General features: G+C 40.2%; 1 protein-coding gene across 1 annotated transcript; it reads right to left on the bottom strand.

The window, feature by feature from the left end:
- Positions 1 to 5: 5 nt before the first annotated feature.
- On the bottom strand, positions 6 to 7,594 carry gabrp (gamma-aminobutyric acid type A receptor subunit pi). The gene is made up of 10 exons (XM_085474888.1): positions 7,319 to 7,594; positions 6,181 to 6,267; positions 5,978 to 6,090; positions 5,780 to 5,847; positions 5,485 to 5,702; positions 4,700 to 4,782; positions 4,384 to 4,521; positions 4,086 to 4,238; positions 833 to 1,026; positions 6 to 742 (listed from the first exon to the last, which is right to left on the bottom strand). The coding sequence occupies exons 2-10, from the start codon at positions 6,225 to 6,227 to the stop codon at positions 410 to 412; spliced, it is 1,347 nt and encodes a 448-aa protein (XP_085331014.1). The 5' UTR covers positions 6,228 to 6,267; positions 7,319 to 7,594; the 3' UTR covers positions 6 to 409.
- Positions 7,595 to 20,227: the final 12,633 nt, after the last annotated feature.

Here is a 20,227-nt window from a genome sequence, read left to right as displayed (position 1 = left end):
TCCAGTCACTGATGTAGGCTTTTAATTTCACATTGTACGGCGAAACATAATCATACAGTATATGGTCTCATGCAAACAATGCATAGCAACCAACTGTGTGGTGCTGTTCAGCATCCTATTCATTCTAAACTCTTCCTCATTTGATCTATGGATTGGTCAGTAGACAATACAGGCTTTGCATTACCATGCTTACATCCTGATGTGCTGGGAGCCAACTCTTTGCACACAATCAATAACGGCCCTTGTTGCAGAGCGTAGTCCTGACCAATTGATTTTTCGCCATCCAATAAATAAGCTGTGTCAGGTCCGTTCGTATTCAGACCATGGCGACTGGTGTTGGATCTTAAATGAGGAGGTAGAGCAGCTTCAGGTTGGTGAAATTAAACTTTCCACGGCTTGGAATGAGCACTTACAGAAAGAGATAATAAAGCCAGTACAGGATATTGACAAAGAGGAATGCTGTGGGGAAAACTGTGCGGGCATAGCGATCAATGTTGTGTGGATTTTCCACAATGAAGACAGATGCCGCCTTACGTGATGCGTCTCTCACTGACGACAAGCCGCAGCCCTGATTTGGCGCCTTCTCTTTTGTTCCTGTGTGGTTCTTGGTGTCGCTGTTCGCTGACTGCTCCGTGGAGTCCTCTGCGGTGGAGCCGATCTCCACGGACTGATTTGGCTGGCTGGAGTTGACGATGGGGATAGAGCCATTTCCATTAGACTCGCTGAGCTCCCTCAGAAGGTCCTGTTACATGGGCAGATAAACCGATGGATTGATGTTTACAGTAACAGAGAATCTTTCCATTTTTATCTGTGTCATGGTTATGTGTCTCACCCGATATAAATCCTCAATGGTCTGGTGCTGCATGGTGTAAAAATGAGCGCAGGCATACTCCAACAGTGCGCCAAAAATGAAGGTGAAACAGATGCCCAAATAAACATCTATGGCCTTTATAAAACAGTTGGCATTGGGCAGGGAAGTGCGGGCACCCATCATCAGAGTTGTCATCGTCAGCACTGTTGTCACTCCTGCAGACAGATCAGAGGGTTGGGATTTTTTTCTTTATTTCCAGCATGTCCCAGCAATTAAATCAAGCAAACAAATATTTAGTTTGTCCATTCCACACTACTCTTGCTCTTCTTTCAGGGGCTTTTTTTGTTTATGCATTCTCTTTATTATTTTCTTCAAGCAAACAACATCACTGCTGCTGTAGATGTGAGACTAAAGGATCCAGATCTTAGAAAATACTCAGTGTATGGGGAAATTGTATTGAAAACAAACATGTGGAAACAGAAAACTTGATGTTTTTTTCAGTGAAATCTTAATCAGTGATGTATTTCTGTATCTACCATCATCAAGGAGGTCATGTTTTTGGGTGTGTGTGTGATTTTATTCTGTCTGTCTGTCACATTTGCTTGAGTGGGGTCATGTTAACAAGCAATTAAATATTTGCCTTAAAGTTTCCAAGGTCAACACAATGATTTATTGGTCAAAAATGGACAAAAATCTTACAAGTGTGGTGTGTATCTATGAAGCGCCTTGAGGCGACTTTTGTTGTGATTTGGTGCTATATAAATAAAATTGAATTGAATTGAATTGAAGTGTATTGTTAACACATCAGTGTAATGCTATATAGAGTTATTTAAAACCATCTTTCTTATTTCTTGTATTGACAACATATAGTGAATCACATCAATACAGTGGCTTGCAAAAGTATTCGGCCCCCTTGAACTTTCCCACATTTTGTCACATTACAGCCACAAGCATGAATCAATTTTATTGGAATTCCATGTGAAAGACCAATACAAAGTGGTGTACACGTGAGAAGTGGAACGAAAATCATACATGATTCCAAACATTTTTTACAAATAAATAACTGCAAAGTGGGGTGTGCGTAATTATTCAGCCCCCTTTGGTCTGAGTGCAGTCAGTTGCCCATAGACATTGCCTGATGAGTGCTAATGACTAAATAGAGTGCACCTGTGTGTAATCTAATGTCAGTACAAATACAGCTGCTCTGTGACGGCCTCAGAGGTTGTCTAACAGAATATTGGGAGCAACAATACCATGAAGTCCAAAGAACACGCCAGACAGGTCAGGGATAAAGTTATTGAGAAATTTAAAGCAGGCTTAGGCTACAAAAACATTTCCCAAGCCTTGAACATCCCACGGAGCACTGTTCAAGCGATCATTCAGAAATGGAAGGAGTATGGCACAACTGTGAACCTACCAAGACAAGGCCGTCCACCTAAACTCACAGGCCGAACAAGGAGAGCACTAATCAGAAATGCAGCCACGAGGCCCATGGTGACTGTGGACGAGCTGCAGAGATCTACAGCTCAGGTGGGGGAATCTGTCCATAGGACAACTATTAGTCGTGCACTGCACAAAGTTGGCCTTTATGGAAGAGTGGCAAGAAGAAAGCCATTGTTAACAGAAAACCATAAGAAGTCCCGTTTGCAGTTTGCCACAAGCCATGTGGGGGACACAGCAAACATGTGGAAGAAGCTGCTCTGGTCAGATGAGACCAAAATGGAACTTTTTGGCCAAAATGCAAAACACTATGTGTGGAGGAAAACTAACACTGCACATCACTCTGAACACACCATCCCCACTGTCAAATATGGCAGCATCATGCTCTGGGGGTGCTTCTCTTCAGCAGGGACAGGGAAGCTGGTCAGAGTTGATGGGAGGATGGATGGAGCCAAATAAAGGGCAATCTTGGAAGAAACCCTCTTGGAGTCTGCAAAAGACTTGAGACTGGGGCAGAGGTTCACCTTCCAGCAGGACAACGACCCTAAACATAAAGCCAGGGCAACAATGGAAGGATTTAAAACAAAACATATCCATGTGTTAGAATGGCCCAGTCAAAGTCCAGATCTAAATCCAATCGAGAATCTGTGGCAAGATCTGAAAACTGCTGTTCACAAACACTGTCCATCTAATCTGACTGAGCTGGAGCTGTTTTGCAAAGAAGAATGGGCAAGGATTTCAGTCTCGAGATGTGCAAAGCTGGTAGAGAGACAGACCCTAAAAGACTGGCAGCTGGAATTGCAGCAAAAGGTGGTTCTACAAAGTACTGACTCAGGGGGCTGAATAATTACGCACACCCCACTTTGCAATTATTTATTTGTAAAAAATGTTTGGAATCATGTATGATTTTCGTTCCACTTCTCACGTGTACACCACTTTGTGTTGGTCTTTCATGTGGAATTCCAATGAAATTGATTCATGTTTGTGGCTGTAATGTGACAAAATGTGGAAAAGTTCAAGGGGGCCGAATACTTTTGCAAGCCACTGTATGACCTTACTTTGGACCTCTGACTTCTTCAAGGTCAAATAAAGTCAAGCTTTCATAAAATGCCTTTTATCTTCAAAGTGATGCTTAAAATTCTACTGCCTTTGTTTGTATTGGCAACATTAAGAAAATGATACTCTTTTTGGGGATTCTAATTATCACATTATTTTTCATCTAAACATCATGTCGCACTTGACCTCTGACCTCACTTTACATGACGTCTGCCTTTCTTTCAAGTTGATCCCAATAAGAGTTACATCTTTAAAGTATTGTCAAGAGTTAGAATGAGCTGCCTAGTTAGAAATATACTGTAGTATATTATTATATAACAAGCTCAAGTTAGTCATGTCCAGTTATTTATGTGAAGGCCCATCATCCATTAGCTACTCCTACAAAACATTAGTGTAAGCAAAGTAAATGCCGTGCTACCCTTATCTTATTTATTCATGTATTTGTGCACTTTTTTACTATAATTGGTGTCTTCAGCTGCTGATCATTTGGTGAGTTATTTAGTGACTAAGGTCAAAGTTATCCTTTTTATTCATAGGTTAGAGTCAGAAAACCTCAGACATTAGACATCATAGTTGTTATATTGAGAACAATTATTTAATAATATAAGTATTGTTATTATAATTATGCTACAAGTAGGTGGGATGCTAAAACTCATCCCTACTTCATATGACCAAAGAAAAACCAATACATGAAATCCTGCAGCCTCTAATATGGAAATGGTCACTCTATGGACAGTTACCAAAATCCTGGACTAAAAGAGTGAGGTCTGCTACTGACCAATGCAGGTCCTAGCTGGCACAGAGGACTGGCTGATCCAGAAAGAGACCCAGGACAGAACCACCAACAGAATGGAGGGAACATACGTCTCCAAGATGAAGAAGAGCACATTTCTGCGCAGTGCAAAATGCAGCACCAGCTTGGGGTAATTTCCTGCAAAGGACATAAAGAGACATAAAAAGAACGAGGGAAAAAATACAGATTTAAACAATCCTGTGGTGCATTTGTGCTCCAATAGCAGCTGCCATTGGATGAATCCTAACATGCAAAGGAAATCCAGAGAGCTCAAATATGTTACCTGTTTCGTACACAGCCTCTGACACTGATGTGTAGTAGCTCTCCACACTATACTGTGCCAGCCTCAGTGTGTTCAAACCCTTCACTGAATCATTTCCTCTGGTCCAGTAGAACACCACATCCTGTAGGTTATACCCCCCTGAAAGGACAAAGAGTAGTTAACCTTTGGCTAGTGAAGTGCTTGGTGTAAAGCTGGCTTTCAGTTTCATACTCACTACACAGAGGCTGATGAAAATGGTAGTAGTGATGATGATGATGATTTATGTCCAGCTACACACATGACTGATGGTTAATGGAGCTCACAGTGAAATACTCACAGCTCTCCAGCTGAAGGGTGCACACCTGTCTATCCATAGGGTACTTAGTCAGATCCATGTTGCAGGCGATCGTAGCCGTGATGCTGTTGGGCATTCAAAGCAGGCATTCATTACCAAGCTTCAAAAACCCAACTGAAATGACTGCAGCTCTGCTGATTTATAACAGGGGATGTTAATTATTAGTGAACATAAAGAACTCTTCTCCCCTGATGAACATCCAAGAGATCAAAGACTTATATCTGGAGTATCATCATTGTGTCTCACATATGAATTATATGCACAGTGTTGTCGGATTGCAAAAATGAGGCCAGGTTGCTCGAGTTCTACAACATTCAATCACCTCCACACAATCAGATGATGGCTCCAGCTATCAATCAGTTTCGGTACTCAAGAAGAAGGAAGATACTGAACATACTGTACACAGCTGACCTTTCTTTCATCTGTCAAACTGTCTAGTCAAAAAAAAGTTATATGGAAATGTGAGCTGACAGATTAGCCTGGCCTGATTTTTAATACTCATATGGAACTCTGCAAATCTTCACTGCCAAAGGCTTAAGTGTTTGAAGGGCAGAACATACAGGAATGCAGAGCCATACCCCTGAGATGAATGAATGAGGGATGACATTTGCTTTTTAGTCATACTCCTAGTTATTTTTTCCCCTTTCTTTTTATATAGAACGTGAGAGCAGTGTGCGGTTGACTGGATTTGTTTTCTTCTTGTCTGTGACCAGCAGCGTGAAATGTCAGCTGTCAGCGAGCGTCAAAGCTTCGGTAAAGAAATGTACCGAAGAGCATAGAGAACAGTTCCATTGCTGAAGATGCGTATGAGGCGATTTTCCACGGTGACATCGTGCAGGAAGGAGCGCTTGGAGTCTGGGATGAAAGTGTCAGGGATCCAGAGCAGTGACACCAGGCGACCGTCCACGCTCACGCTCTCATTACCGGGGAACATCAGCCTAGCATCACGCCAGCGCTGACGGAGGAAGATTGTCGCTGTGTAGTCCTGAAAAGATACAAAAAACGTATAAAGACGCCTGCTCCCTCGTTTGATCGCGCAGATGACAAAAATAGAAGGTGTACCATATTGATTTCAGAGATGGCATCAATGCTGGCGATATCAAGGCTCATTCCAATTTCCACTGGGCCCTCTGTTCAGGAGACACACATGCGAAACAGTACAACTGGTCCACTCTTAAGTGAAAGACACAGAAGCTCTGACGACTTTTAGAAAGTTAAAAAAAAAAGCTTAAAAAATAAATGTCTCAAGCAACTTCATACCATTGAAATTAGGTCTGAGGTAGCGGTTATAGCCTTTCATGAGCTTTTGTATTGTTGGCAGAAGCTGGGAGTCGTTCCATTCACCCCAGTGGTTGCTATGGAATGCACAGCTCCTGATAAAAGCAGGGAAAAATGAAAAAGGAAATGAGAGAAACAATGAGACAAACAAGTGGGCGTGCTTTTTTGACCTCAGAGTCACTCACCCCTGCGTAAAGGTCAGGAGGATGATGAGTAACAGGTTGGCAGACATCCTGGATCAGCTGGCAGAGGTCAGAGAGATGTGATGAGGACTAAAACACAAACACAAGAGCTGTTTTCATTTAATTGGGATGACACAGTTTGACCATAAGGTGGCAGCAACTAACTAAATGTGACTACAAAGCACAGTGGAAGTCTGCAACGCAGCAGTCATCCTCACTCGTTTCTTGTTAGATAACTGCGCGTTCACCCTGACACGATAGTTTTAAAATGTTTTGTAAACTTGCATTGATCCCCACCTCTATTACTCGCTCCAATATTATATATTAGTAGCGTTTCCAATGCCTTCACACACTCGTGCAGACACACACAAATACACACACATAGACAAACATTTTGTTTAGATAGGCATGTATGTACGTCTAACATTTATTTTATTTATTAATATTTTTTTAAATATTGCAGTTACTCTGATCTGCTGATATATGTGGCCTCGATCACATTTTTTGTTTTTCAGAATTCTTCAACTAACCCTCTCATCAAGGAAGAAATCCTCACAGGAAACCCTTCCCCTCCTCCTCCTTTCCCTGATTGATTTCACTGTCAGTAACAGACTTCTGTCCTTTCACTTTATACTTTCATCCGAACCATGCAAATCTGTCCTGCATGTTATTGTGCTTCAGTTATCATCAAAGCAATCTGCAGCTAATATATCGCCATATTGCCAGCAGTCTAGAAAAGCAGCATTTAATTTTCAATGCGTTATTTACACTGAAGTGCCATTCTAAATGACTGTGCGAACCAACACTATTGATTCCCCTTCGCCAGGGGCCAAAATGGCACAGAATGTTATCAGGTTGTAGTTGTCAGGTGAACATATTCTCCTGTTTGGATGCATTTTTTTCGCCGGCTGCTCTGAAGCTTAGGCTGAAGCCTGCTGTGTTAGTTTTGCATTGCATCATGCATGTTTCCCTTTGTCCTCACATCTGTCTTCCGGTTTATCCTCTTTTCCCATGTATTGAACTGCACAACAGCATATTGTCAGATACTACCTTGCCTATATGTGGAGCTACATTCAAATAAACATTTCTGTTTACTTTTTTTTTCTTTTACACTGCTTACGTACAAATTTCTAACTCTTACCTGCCTCAGCCGTGCTCCTATGTCCTCCTTTTTATTTCCACTTGGTCACTCTTCTGCTCTCTCTCAGCTCTCTTTTGTTTCCTCCTGTGCTCTTCTGCCTTCCTGTATCCCAAGTGTTGCCAGTGGCTGATATTGGTCCACTTTCTTGTTTACTTCTGATTATATACCCCTGTGTGTCTTCAGGCTACTGTTAAAGCATCTAATATTTGGTCCTTTGTGTCTTACTGCTGGTTGTTCCACTATCTGTGCAACTCCCTCTGTCTCTCTGCACAGCTGTGTTGATCTCCCCGCAGAGCCTCTGTGCAGCCCCCCCTCCCTCTCTCTTCGTACTACTCATTTGCGCTGCACTTTTTTTCTCTGCCCCCCCTTCACATACTCACACACACACAGAATAGCATCTAGTTTGAGCCCTTACATCACTCCCTTTTTCTCATTCTTCCTATTCTTTTTGGCCCCTTACTCTCTATCTACCTCCTCCCGCTCAATTTACACTGACACTGTACCTCCTTCTGGGCTTCAAAGCTTGACTGTGTCTCATCCCCTCATGCCCTCTCCATCTTCACCTCCAACTACTTCGTTCCTTTGCAACAGTGTCATCATCCGAATTAGCTTCCTCTTGGCTCTGTCTGCAACTTAACTTCAATGAAATACCCATGCAGCTCAGACAAAAGTAACAATTTTGACTACTTTCATCTTCATAAAGCTTGCCCTTTGCCACTGTTGTAGGAAGTGCACATGTAGTCCTGATGATGAAAAAGCTGCTTGATGCTGCTATAAGGAGCAGATCCTGGTGATGATTTGTCAACATCCAGAGATGTAAACTGCAGCTCAAATACCAATACTGCTTGTGTGCTGTGTGGTCAGTCATTCATCTCCAGCGCTGCCGACTTTATGGGATTCAGCCCCAACTATAATTATATAGCCTGACCTCTGAGAACCCACGGCTGGATCTCCAGCATATGTGCAAGAACCTTTGGGGTATACTTGTTTACAACACTTTATGAGATTTCAGAGATGCTTGTACCTACTGCAGCCAATTATTTTGCTAGTCTGTGTTTCCCAGCACTGACTAATGATTGTAAATGGTCAGTAACAAGCTGCTGCAGTATTTTTTGCTTTACTCAGTTATTTAGTGAATCAGTAACACACTGTGGGCGTAAGGCTCCCTTTTTCTCAATTTCATGCTCCAATGGCTGCATGTCTGAAATAAACAATCTGTTTATTAAACAGTGATGGTGAAGGGGAGCTGTGGAATGAACATAAGAAAATCGTGTAGAATTTGCTTCCATGTGGAGAATCGTGTGAAACGCAGTGCGCACATTCCTTGACAGTGAAAGAGACAAATGGAGACATTTGTGAAGCACCTGAAGGGGGAGGATGTAAATGTTTTATCTGTGTGCTAGAGGGCTATTGAATAATTATAGCCAGAGCAGTGATGTCACAGTGGGAGACAGCTTTGTATTAGTCAGCATCCAGCTGACATTCTTGTCCTACCTGCGTACATGTTCATTTCTACCTGTGATTGAGTGCTCCTTTTACTTCCCCTACCACTGATAAACATGCAAAATCATTGTTCCCCCTGCCTGTTAATGACCTGATTACCTCTGATCACTTATGTCTGGCTTCATGTCAGGGTAACAGAAGTGGCTAACAGTGCTAATGAGGGCCAGTGGTAACCAGTGAATACCAAAGGCCATATGAATGACCTTCTGGACCTCGAATATATGTAAATCATTACACATCTGAAGTGGGTGATGAACACAAAACAAAATTAATACATATTACTGTTAGTAATGTATTCATAACAAATAAGGGGAAAAGAAAACATGCCAATATGTTAGAAGTGTACCACAGAGTGAAGAGTACAGGAGTGTGTTCCTCTTTAGTTGGTGCAGCATGATTGAATAAACTGCTGGTCTGCAAATATCAGGTAGGAACTAATAATCCTGGGGTGGATGAGGGAGGGGCTTTAAACACTAAAATTTATTGCTTTATTAATAACTGTCACAACCCAGGACCAGTTATTGAAATGCCCATATGTCTTGCATGCCAGTTTATGTGTCTGTATATTTAGTGCTTCTGTAAAGCAAGAGTCTTCCACGTTAAATCCTCGTATCGGTGACCGGTGACCCTTTAGGCCACCCCTTTGGTTCATTTTTCATTTTAAATGCAGTAACCTACCTGACAGCTCTGTGCTGCCACAGCAGCCTTCTGCTACTTATGTGTCACTCACTTCTTTTATCTCTTCTTGCTCTGCTTATGTTTATTTAAGTTAACCTTTGACAACCTTGAGCATCTTCTTTCATTTTCTTTCCATCTGTCTGCACGCTGTTCCCTATCATCTCCTATCATACAGCCAGCCAAAACACTTGAGTCTGCGCTTTGGTTTCGTTCCCACCCCAGTTGCGTAACCTACATAACCATCTGTTTTTCTTTCTTCTAAATCTCTTTGCCTCGCTGTCTTTACTCATGCTCTCTCTCTATTTTTCACTGCTTATCAGAACGATAAGCATTTCGACACCATGTTTCAGGTAATGTTCAGCTCAGAATCTGCACTGAGGCAACAGAAAATGGAAACGTCACTGCCCCCACATTTGCCCAGTGATTTGCTGTCATGTGACAAATGGAAATGTCACAGGACTGCCCACGAGAGGGACACAGATAAATCTCTCCTAAATGACTGTGACGGCAGCCATGTCCAGGAGGAACACATATGAATTAATGTGGCGTAGACGCCGCTGCTTTGAGCATGCTGTCATGTCTCCCTGTGACTGGTGTATCTGCTTGAGAGGTGGATAAGTGTTTCTGTTGTTTCTCTCTTCAGATATGAACATTAAATTGTCATTCAACTTTTTGTTTTTGCTCTTTTAGGGCTACTTGCCAAGGCGCTTGACTTGTTCCCTGGATTTTACCTGAGGCGTAGTTTATTGACGTTCTTTTGTGACAATTTTTAAACATTTTCCTCTTTACATCGTCCTTCTGTCATCGCACTTGTTGATCTCCAGGTTTCTCCTGGCTCAAGTCCTGTCTCCAATCTTTGTCAGAACATTTGTTTTTATTCACTCCTCTCAACTCATATACGTATACACAGACTGCCAGATTCATTATTCATCTTCGCTCCCTGTACTCCCACATCTTCCTGCCTTTCATGTCTTTGTTGTTAAAGTTAGGTTGAAATCTTTTCATCCCTTTTTTGCAAGCTATCACTTTTGTGATGTAAACTGCCTGGTCTCTGAAGAGCAGAATATTCACAAAAGTATCATTAAAATGCTCTTAAAACAATGCTCACAGAGCATGGGACACCCTTCTGTTTGGGACTGGGAAAGCAGCACAAAGCAACCTTAAGGACTGCTAACCACGACTAGATTTGATCATCAGTAAAGAATGATTAAGAATTTGACTCTCTGAGGATTAGAAACATCCTGAAAAAAAATGGCTCGTGGGGAAACTCTCACACTGCTTAGACAGCCCGAGAGAACCACACTCTGTACTCACAGTTTTGAATAAGAACTGACAATAACATTGAATCAGTATCATACCAAAACAAGCTGTGTGGTTTTCTGGTCTTTTAAAGCCTTTACACAGATTTTCATGATTAATTTATTAAATATAAGAATCCATACTGAGATTTTTTATTTATTTATACATGTTATTTTGCCAGCGATAAGCAAAATATGCAAGCGAACCAGGAGTCATCTAAAATTCAGTCTGGGCTCTATGCCCAAAGCTCAGATGACCCACAATAGTTTATGTTTTGGTTTTCTGAACACAAAAGTTTTTGCTTTAAAAAGATTCAAAATTGAAAAGATGAAAACGTAATATATGAAAATTCACCTACATGTTTTCTGCGCTCATAATTTCATCATTTTTGAAAAGATGCCCAACACCAAACCACAGGCAGTATTTTACACTGTTCCTCTCTCCTGACATCCTCAATAGATACTGAGGAACACTGGACCCAAAATTTCAAATTTGGGTTCATCACTCACCTGTTGCCACTGAATTTAAGTGCGGTTCTTGTGTAATTTTTGCATACATCAGCCTTGCAAGAATGGCTGCTTGATCATCACCCTTCCACTGGGACCATTTTAGCCCTGCCACGTCATCTTTTGTTCCTCCTCTTGTCCAGTTTCCTCAAATGTTTGAAGGACACACTGCACACCACAGTGAGATCTGCGTGTTTTCAATCATCAGTTTGCAAGAAAGTGCTATTTTTTGCCTGTCAAACTATGTTCTCTCTGGCATTTTTGTAGACATTTTCTTTTAGTGATACGAAATCAAAATTTGTTCTTTGCTAGGTTGTCTGCTATGACTGTGGTGTTTCTTTTATGTGATACAGTGATATGTACGGCAGTGTTTTAAAACACCATCAAAAAGCCTGAAGACTATTCACGACACCTTTAAAAGAATATAAGAAAGCCTCTTCTCTCAAAAAGAAGCCAACAGATAACCAACAGGGCAGCATGCCTTAGATTTGCAAAATTGCACCTGAACAAATCACAATACTTCTAGGAAAATGTCCTTAAGCAGATGAGACCTACGTAGCTATGTTTGACTTTAATTCACAACACCAAGTTTAGTGAAAACCAAACACAACATACCAGCACAAACACCTCATACCAACTGTCAGCACAGTGAAGGGGTGATGATGTGGTTGTTTTGCTGCTGCAGGATGTGGGCACCTTGCATTAATTGAGTTGACCATGCACTCCTCTGTATACCAAAGTATTCCGAAGTAAAATGTGAGACCATCTGTCTGACAGCAAAATCTTGGATGAATCTGGGTTATGCCACAGAACAAGTACAGCAGCAAATTTACAACAGAATGGATGGAAAAGAAAACAAGTAAGGTATTGCAATAAATCATCAATACATAATTTTTTCTGGCGTCCTAATATGTAAAACCTTAGCTCTGAAAGACACTGTACTTTTGGTTTTACTGTGAATGCATATTTTTCTCTTTATATCTTGAACCACATTGTCTGTACTGTACAGTTGCAATGAGAGCTGCACTTCATACATAGCGGATCTATTAGGAGAGCAGTTGTGTCACTGCTTTCCTTGGGATTTGGAATTCAGCCCAGAAGGGGGGTAAAAAAGAATAATCCAGTGTGAAATAAGCTGGAGTAAGCAGCTTATTTCACACTGGATGTTAACATCTTATTTTCTGTCTTTAGTTGACTTCCACTTGAAATGACTGCAGGGTGTTTTTTAAGCGTCTGTATTGGAAGGCATCTGGACTCTGCACTATAATCCCAAATCGTGTTTTGTTTTTCATTATTCCAGCCAATGGTGTGAAATAATTAGCTTTAGGAAAAGACTAATTGCAGCTTGATATAACATCAGACACCCACCTGAAATATATATATATTTAAATATTATGTCATAGTAACTGCGGCACAGAAGATTTGGATCATTTTATTCTCATGATTTAAAAATATATATACCTATCTGCCCCCAACCATATCCTTATCAAATTAGCATTGATATTCTCTGTGATACAATAATAATATTACAGCATCATCGTTTATTACACTGTAATGGATTTATTGTAACCAGGAGCCACACTCTCGTGCCAGAGCTCCAGCTTGCTCTATTCCATGGGTGAGATGGGGTTCTTATTAAAGCTTTAAAAGTTTTAAAAACAGAAAAAATAAACATTATCTCTATATTAATGGGAACAACCAAAAAGTGTTCCCTTTCTACCAGAACTTCAATTTTATACTTTAGTAGTTCCCTAAGTCATCACACTAACCAACTGTCTGGAAATGTGAAACACTCAAAATCTGAGTTTGCAAGCTTTCACTGACTCAGTCATTTAGTCCCTTCTGTCCTCAATATTAAACTTCAATCATATGTAGGAATCAGATGGATAATTGTGGAAAAATGTAGAAACTAAAATATTGCTAGGGTGAACTCCAGGACGTGGAAAGGTAGGAGGGACTCTTAAATGGAGAATTTAGCTCCAGGCAAAACTATGCACACACGTTTTAGCCTTGTTATTATAAGGGCTGGGGGATTACCTTTTCTTTTTTCTTCCGTTTTCTTTAAAAAAAAAAATTGAAACGACCTTGTGCTTTGTGCTTGCTGGGTAAGAATCTGTTGTTGCTGCACACTGGTTTTTGAAACAAAGTATGATATATGACAAATTCTGTGGTTTGCTTTTTTTTTTTTTTTTAATCTCTGAACATGGCCAGGCTTGCTGTTAACCCCTATCGACCTCTACTGTCTGTTAACGGTAGCTTCATATGAACCCATTCAGAAATTTTCATAGCTCAACAGCAATTGAACAAACAAACTAAATTCCAGCTGCTCTTCAGCTCTGTTCTTGATCCAAACCACATTTTAACCTTCCTGTTGGCACACGAAAGTTCACTTTTGTGTTTATTAACCCCAACAAAAAGTCGGCCAAAGAGGCAACGTGTCCATGTTTACGTTAAGACAGAACATTGCAACATCCAGTTTTTTACAAATCATCTGAGACCCCCCAGGTGGAGTAGTGTTGAGGCGGTAAAGTGTGCTCCAACCATCTCCACTTCTCTAACTCAATCGCTCTCTGTGTCTTTTACCTCCTCTTGGATATCAGGCATTATTTGGCCAATCGAGTTAAATGTTTTGTGTCCCGTTATTCTGCTCAAAGTGCTCAAAAGTGAATCACGTGTGATGTGTGAACCCATTAACCATTCTGGCAGATCTCATAGGATTTAATGCTGATTCGTGTCATCTCTCAGCTGGGTCAAAGGACCCACCGAAGGTGTTCGATACTTCAAACTGCTGTAGATGGCGGTTATGTCAGCTTATTGTAGCAGGTGGTTGTTTTTCTTACCTTAGACAGCATGCCAGTTCATTGCTGGCTTTAATATTGATCTGTTTAAACCGCTCTGATGTATTTTTCTCTCGCCACCTACCTTTATAAAATCAGCGTACTGACAGTGATAGTGTCTTCTTCCAGGAACACCCCTTCTCCCCGGAGCATGTCCTGTCCCTTTTGCCTTTCTGCTTGAAATTCAGATGAGTCGAGGTGTCAGCAGTGGTTATCGTCTGGACCTGGGTGACATCTCATTCAGTTCTGCAGGGGGGGATGAGGGTGGACAGGGAATTCACCTGCGCTGATGGGGCGATGGTATAAAAAGAAAGAATGAAGGTGTCAATATACTTTTCTTGTGTTCTGTGGTGTATCTAAAATAATTTCATTGTTATTGTTGTTGTTGTGTCTTAAATTAAATAAATAACTGCCCATTCCCATTCCTCTTCAATAATAGATTTAATGTCATCAAAAAGGTTCAACAAGGCTCATTCTGTGACAACGTATTTTCAGGTTCCATAGTGACCCATGCAACACAGCTTTACCTCGAGAAGCATTTGATCAAGGACTAAAAACAAGAGCGCAAACACCAACATAGATTTATTAACAATTGGACTCCTGCAAAAAGCGACCAGTGAACGTAGCAGAAAACGACTTTCACAACATCTGTCGTATTTGCTCCGAGCACAATATAAGCGATGAAAGCGAGCTATTGACAAATGTTGGCAAACACAAAAGCATTCACAATGTTGGTGAAAGACGAACTGCAAAAGTATTCCTCTTTTCCCCTTCCCACTGATACTGTAGTGCCAAAATGTAAATTTCCATTGACTTCTGATTCAGCACAGAAATCTCTCTGCACGCTGCAAAAATACAGTTAAACAGACAAAAACCAAAAAAACCAAAAGAAAAACGGGCAAAGCATCTATACCACGTTTGGACAATTTGTTAAAATAAAATAGAGGTTTACACTGTTTGATTAAACATTTTAGGTGTGTAGCAGGCTCTCGCGGAAATCAGTTTAGTGTAAACTGCTGAAGAATGTGGTATCCACCTTATTATTAGTAAGGTAGCCACCTTGTTTGTTGGAGTGGCTGGTGTCTAAAAAGATCAAAGCTGGCTGCACTGATGTGTAAGGAAGGATTTCCTGCAGCTGTAGGATCAGACTCATCTGCATGGTGCGGTAGACTCATCCACCCACACACACATATATTCACTCATGGATGCACACACACGCACGCGCGCGCACATACTGTTCCTCCTTTTGCCACGGGGATAAGGGCACACCAATTAGTATGCACCAGCTTATTTACCAGAAAAAAAAGCCCAATGGGAACACAAAGGTTCAGAAGGCTATGGCCGTGCATCCTGCCTGGACAAACATGAAAGTTTCACTGCAGCGAGAATAATTATGCAAGCATGAGTTTTTATCAGATTTTCTTGGTAATGGACATTATAAAAACACAAAAACGCTGACATGGCATTCTTTCTTTGAAGAGGTTAAAAAAAAACAAGTAAATTCTTCCTCGCTGGTCCTGCCACGTCATATGAGTGATGCATCACTCTAACTGAAATATAAGATTTCCAGGAATCTGGAAAAGGGGAAAGCCTTGTTGTCTCATTGGCTGCACGTTATGTACCTGGTTTTCTTGGAATTCAAGAAATGAAACTCTTTCTGCATTTAGATATGAGCCATAAAGTAGTTTAGTATTAATGATTTGATAAGGTTAATCAGACTGTGTTGGTACAAATTTGAGAGAAAATGCTTCAAGACACCTAAAATATTAATATTTTTTTGTTTGTTTTGTCACATTTTTTGTGAACTTCCACACCAGTGTGATGGAAGATGTATGCATCATATGCACCATACGTGGACGGACATGGATTTGCATTGTGTGTTTATGCTTGCTGATTACTCTTTTGGATGTCAGTGTACTTGTTGTTTAAACAAGGCACTGGCTACCAGTGTGCTGTGCTCCGGAGTCCTTGGTGGACTAGACTGGAAAATATATTCTGTTTTAACAACTGTTGTGCAGATATGAAATGCATTTGTTCCAGCGCTGGGAGCTGCTTGTGCTCCCCGGTGTTTACCTGTGTGGTCACACTTCAGTGGTGTTTGTCTATATATTATTATTATATAGAATTTCTATCCTTTTTTGCTTTTCAGCTGTCTCACCACTTTCCTCTTTCCCGGTGGCACCTTATCAGACACATCCTCTACCCACGCTTGTTAATCCTCCAGGCTCTCTGCTCTCTCTTACCTAATTTTTTTTTAAATCTTTAACCTCAAAACCACTAGAGCCCAGAACAGCCCACCAATTGTCTACTGTTATTTTAATGTTCTAGTGTTACTTATTACTGTGGAAATTCATCATTAAGAAGCTTATGTTTATGTTTTACTGATGTTCAAATCATAAATGTTTTTGTGATCCTTATTGAGAATAGCCATCCAGCCACAGGCTACTGCTACATCAGACAGTCAAAGTCAAATTCTGCATCTGACAAGCACAAACATAATCAATAACACAATAAAAATGGGATATGGGTGACTCTTCTTCACATATAATAAATTATAGCTTTATAGTACTGAGCTAAAGTCTTGAGTCACCCTTCACTTCTTTATATCTTATTGGAAAATGAGATAGGTGCAGGGATTTATTGAAATGAGTAAAAAAACAGTTCTCCAGTCTTCTTGAATGACATTCAAAGCTCTTGTTTGGATGTCGGCTGCTTTTTGTTCTGTTCTCTGTAAAGTTTACATTTGAGCTCTTGGGAGGCCAATCTATGACTGATAGTGTTCCATTGTTTGTTTTTCTATCTCTTCTTACTGAATTTGAAGTGTTCGTTATCATTTTCATGCTAAAGAATGAAACTGTAGCCAATCGCATTCCTTCATCGACCTCCACAAAATGTACCAAGTACCAAAAAAGCAGAGTTGCTGTGAAAAAAAGTGGCCTCTCTATCTTTGCTGCAGACAACACAGTATTAAAATGTGGCAGCTCTACATTAAGAAATAAATATTAAAGAAAACAAAACAAGTTCATCACAGCACATGGAAACACACACTGAACAGTAAGCTTCAAAAGTTCCTACAATGACCACTAGATGGTCTCTTGGTATTTGGGTAAGTCTTACTACACCTGGTCAGGTTGCTACAGAGTCATTCAAACTCACCTATAACTACGATATGAAGCAACGGTACATAATTAAACATGCATACATACCTGAGTGAAAGTGGACCACAGATAGTTTGTATAACAGTGAATGTCCACAGGCTTTGTCGTAAAAGGGTTTTGAAAAAACTGACATTCATTTTTGATTCATAATTAATAGCAATTAATTAAAATATCTAATCAAAGGGGTGCGGTGAAGATCCTTGTTCTTGTCACTGAGGAAGCCACACTCTTATTTTAGTATTTGGTAACTGAAAAAATGTTATACTTAGCATGCTTAAAACTCATCACCATGATTTTAAAGCTTGCTGTAACGTAAAGGAAGTTTACTCCTTGTCAGCTAAAACACCAATAATATATGGAACAGTAGTGAAGTGACACATCTTGAGAACCTAACAGTTTCACTTCAAGAGGGATGAAAAATATCACCCTGTTAGATCTCAAATGAGCTTATAACAAACTGTCAGCCTGCAGGTACAGTCAGTTAATGATTAAAACAAAGCTTTTGTTTTGACAACTTGGGAAAACTGGGGCCAGAGTTTTTTTTAAAAAGAGAGAGACTTGATCTTTGTTTCTGACATAAACCTCAAACTCAAGATTTTGACTTGTTGCTTAGTTTTAAAATGTGAAAAATATTTGCTTGGACTTAAATATTATCAGGAAAACCCCTATCTAACCAGATTGGCGTGGTGAAGAACCTTGTTTTTGTCACTGAATTCAGAGGAGTGTGTCATAACACACGGGCTATGAGGGATGCATCAGTCAGATGTTACTAGGCATGCAACGCCAACAGAACATTTCCTGTTATGCAAACAGTAGAACTGACATGTAATCTGCTATAGGTAACCTTCAGCTGCTGTTAGTAACAGGGTTGCTTCATGCTGAAGGCTTTAGGATTAGACCTGATGCTCTTTACAGTAGAACCACAGAAAAATAAGTGACATTATGTGACCTTATAAAGTTAGATGGGAGTATATCAGAAGGAGAAGAAGCTCAGGTGAAACTGTTATACCTGTCTCTCTCTCATTCACACACCTGTTTCTCCTGACTTTCATTCCTCTTTTCTCAAGTGCATACCGAAACCTCTCCAGGCTCTCTTCCACCTGCTCCCTAATTTCACTACAGATCACAATATTGTCTGCAGACATCCCAGTTCAGTGTCTTGTCCACAAACTCTTCAGCTCACCTTCATCTCTCTTCTGATGTGATATTAAAGGATCCACAATGATCTACCAATAATAATACAAGAAATAGAATAGTTGTCATTACAAAGTTGACTCCCTGGTCACTTTATTATGTACATAATATCTGTTATTAAATTAGTTGATACTAGATGTTTGAGGAGAATCATTAAACTTCTATGAGTTGATATGAAGGTAGCAGTAACTAAAAAAAAGAGTGATTACAAAGAAAGTATTCAGAAGACCATCTCTGAAGACCGTACCAGAGGCCAATCCTGTCAGCTAACAGCCGACAGATGACTGGAAAAATGTTGTCTGGTCTTATGACTCCTGATTTTTGCTGAGATATTTGAGTAGCAGATTCAAAATTTGGCATAAAAATGAAAGCATTGATTCATCCTGCGTTGTATTAATGGTGGTGGTCTAAAGGTGTGTGTATTTTTTTTTGGCATGCTTTGGGCCACTTAGTACTAATTGAGGACTGTTTAAACACTACAGCTTAGCTAAGTATTACTGCCACCACATCTATCCTTTTATGACCACGGTGTACCTGTCGTCAGGTGGCTGCTTCCAGCAGGATGATGCACCATGTCACAAACCTCATATTATCTCATTTCATCAATGGGCTCAAAGGTCTCAACAGTCAGATTTTAATCTCGCAGAGCACCTTTGTGGTAGAGTGGATGTTAAGCTGACAAATCTGAGGAAACTATGTGATGCTACCATGTAAATATGACCATAATATGTGAGGAATGATTTCAGCACCTTGTTAAATCTATGTCACAAAGAATTAAAGTAGGCAAAAAGAGGTCTAATCCCGTACTAGCATGATGCAAATAATTAACAGTTTGGTGAGTATACACAACATAATGAGTATCTGCTAAAACTTTTACAGCAATCCAGCTTATAATTGTCAAAAAACAATTACAATGAAAGTCGATAGTCCTGTCCTCAGGAAACATGGATTCAAAATGATTGATAATGCTTCCAATACACTAGTTCTGATATTAAATTTTTGATTAAAAGGGTTAGACTTACTGACCAAAATACTAATACTGCCATCGCTTAAAAAGACACCTGTGTGGATTTTACTTTTAGATACTTGTTAATTTTATCATTATCACTATCATTAACTAGTCCCATCAGATCAACAGTAAAATGCTCACAAATACTATTGGTCAAAAAAATGGGAATACGGGAAAAAAGGTTACACAAGTTACATAAGATGCTGTTCCAGTTTCTTAGATTACTTATTTAGCTTAGCTGATTTGAGATGTATGTATATACTTTATCCCACTCGTATTTCTTCATCTCCCTCCCTCTCAGCAAAGCCCTGTTCATATCGCCATGTTTACTGCATGTTGACATGGAAAATATTTTAGGGGGAAATAGGAATGATTCATATATACACACCGTCTCACTCCTTTCTGTGTTTGTCTTCAAACTTCACTTTTCCCCAAATCGTGTATATAAACCATGTTTAACAAGTGCAGATCAGTCACTGCTTTATTCTCTGGACTCTGCGACACAGGGATGCAGTACAGGGAAGGAGCTGCTGAAGATTTACACTTTTCTTAGGGACAACTGAAGGAATTTTCCTATGGACTATGGCTCTTGGACCAACCTGCTGAGACTATTTAGACACCTTAAAGTCTCCTGTTCTTTGTGTCATGAGGATCAGTGGCATTTCATTTGTCAACGGTTAATTTTAAAATGTGAAGAATTTTAAACATAAGAGTACTTCATGGAC

This window comes from Copadichromis virginalis, linkage group LG2 (genome assembly GCF_057382275.1).
Source record: "Copadichromis virginalis isolate Kocher_CV1m ecotype Utaka linkage group LG2, C_Virginalis_male_GT1.1, whole genome shotgun sequence".
Lineage (NCBI taxonomy): Eukaryota > Metazoa > Chordata > Actinopteri > Cichliformes > Cichlidae > Copadichromis > Copadichromis virginalis.
This window is presented reverse-complemented; position numbering and strand designations above follow the sequence as displayed.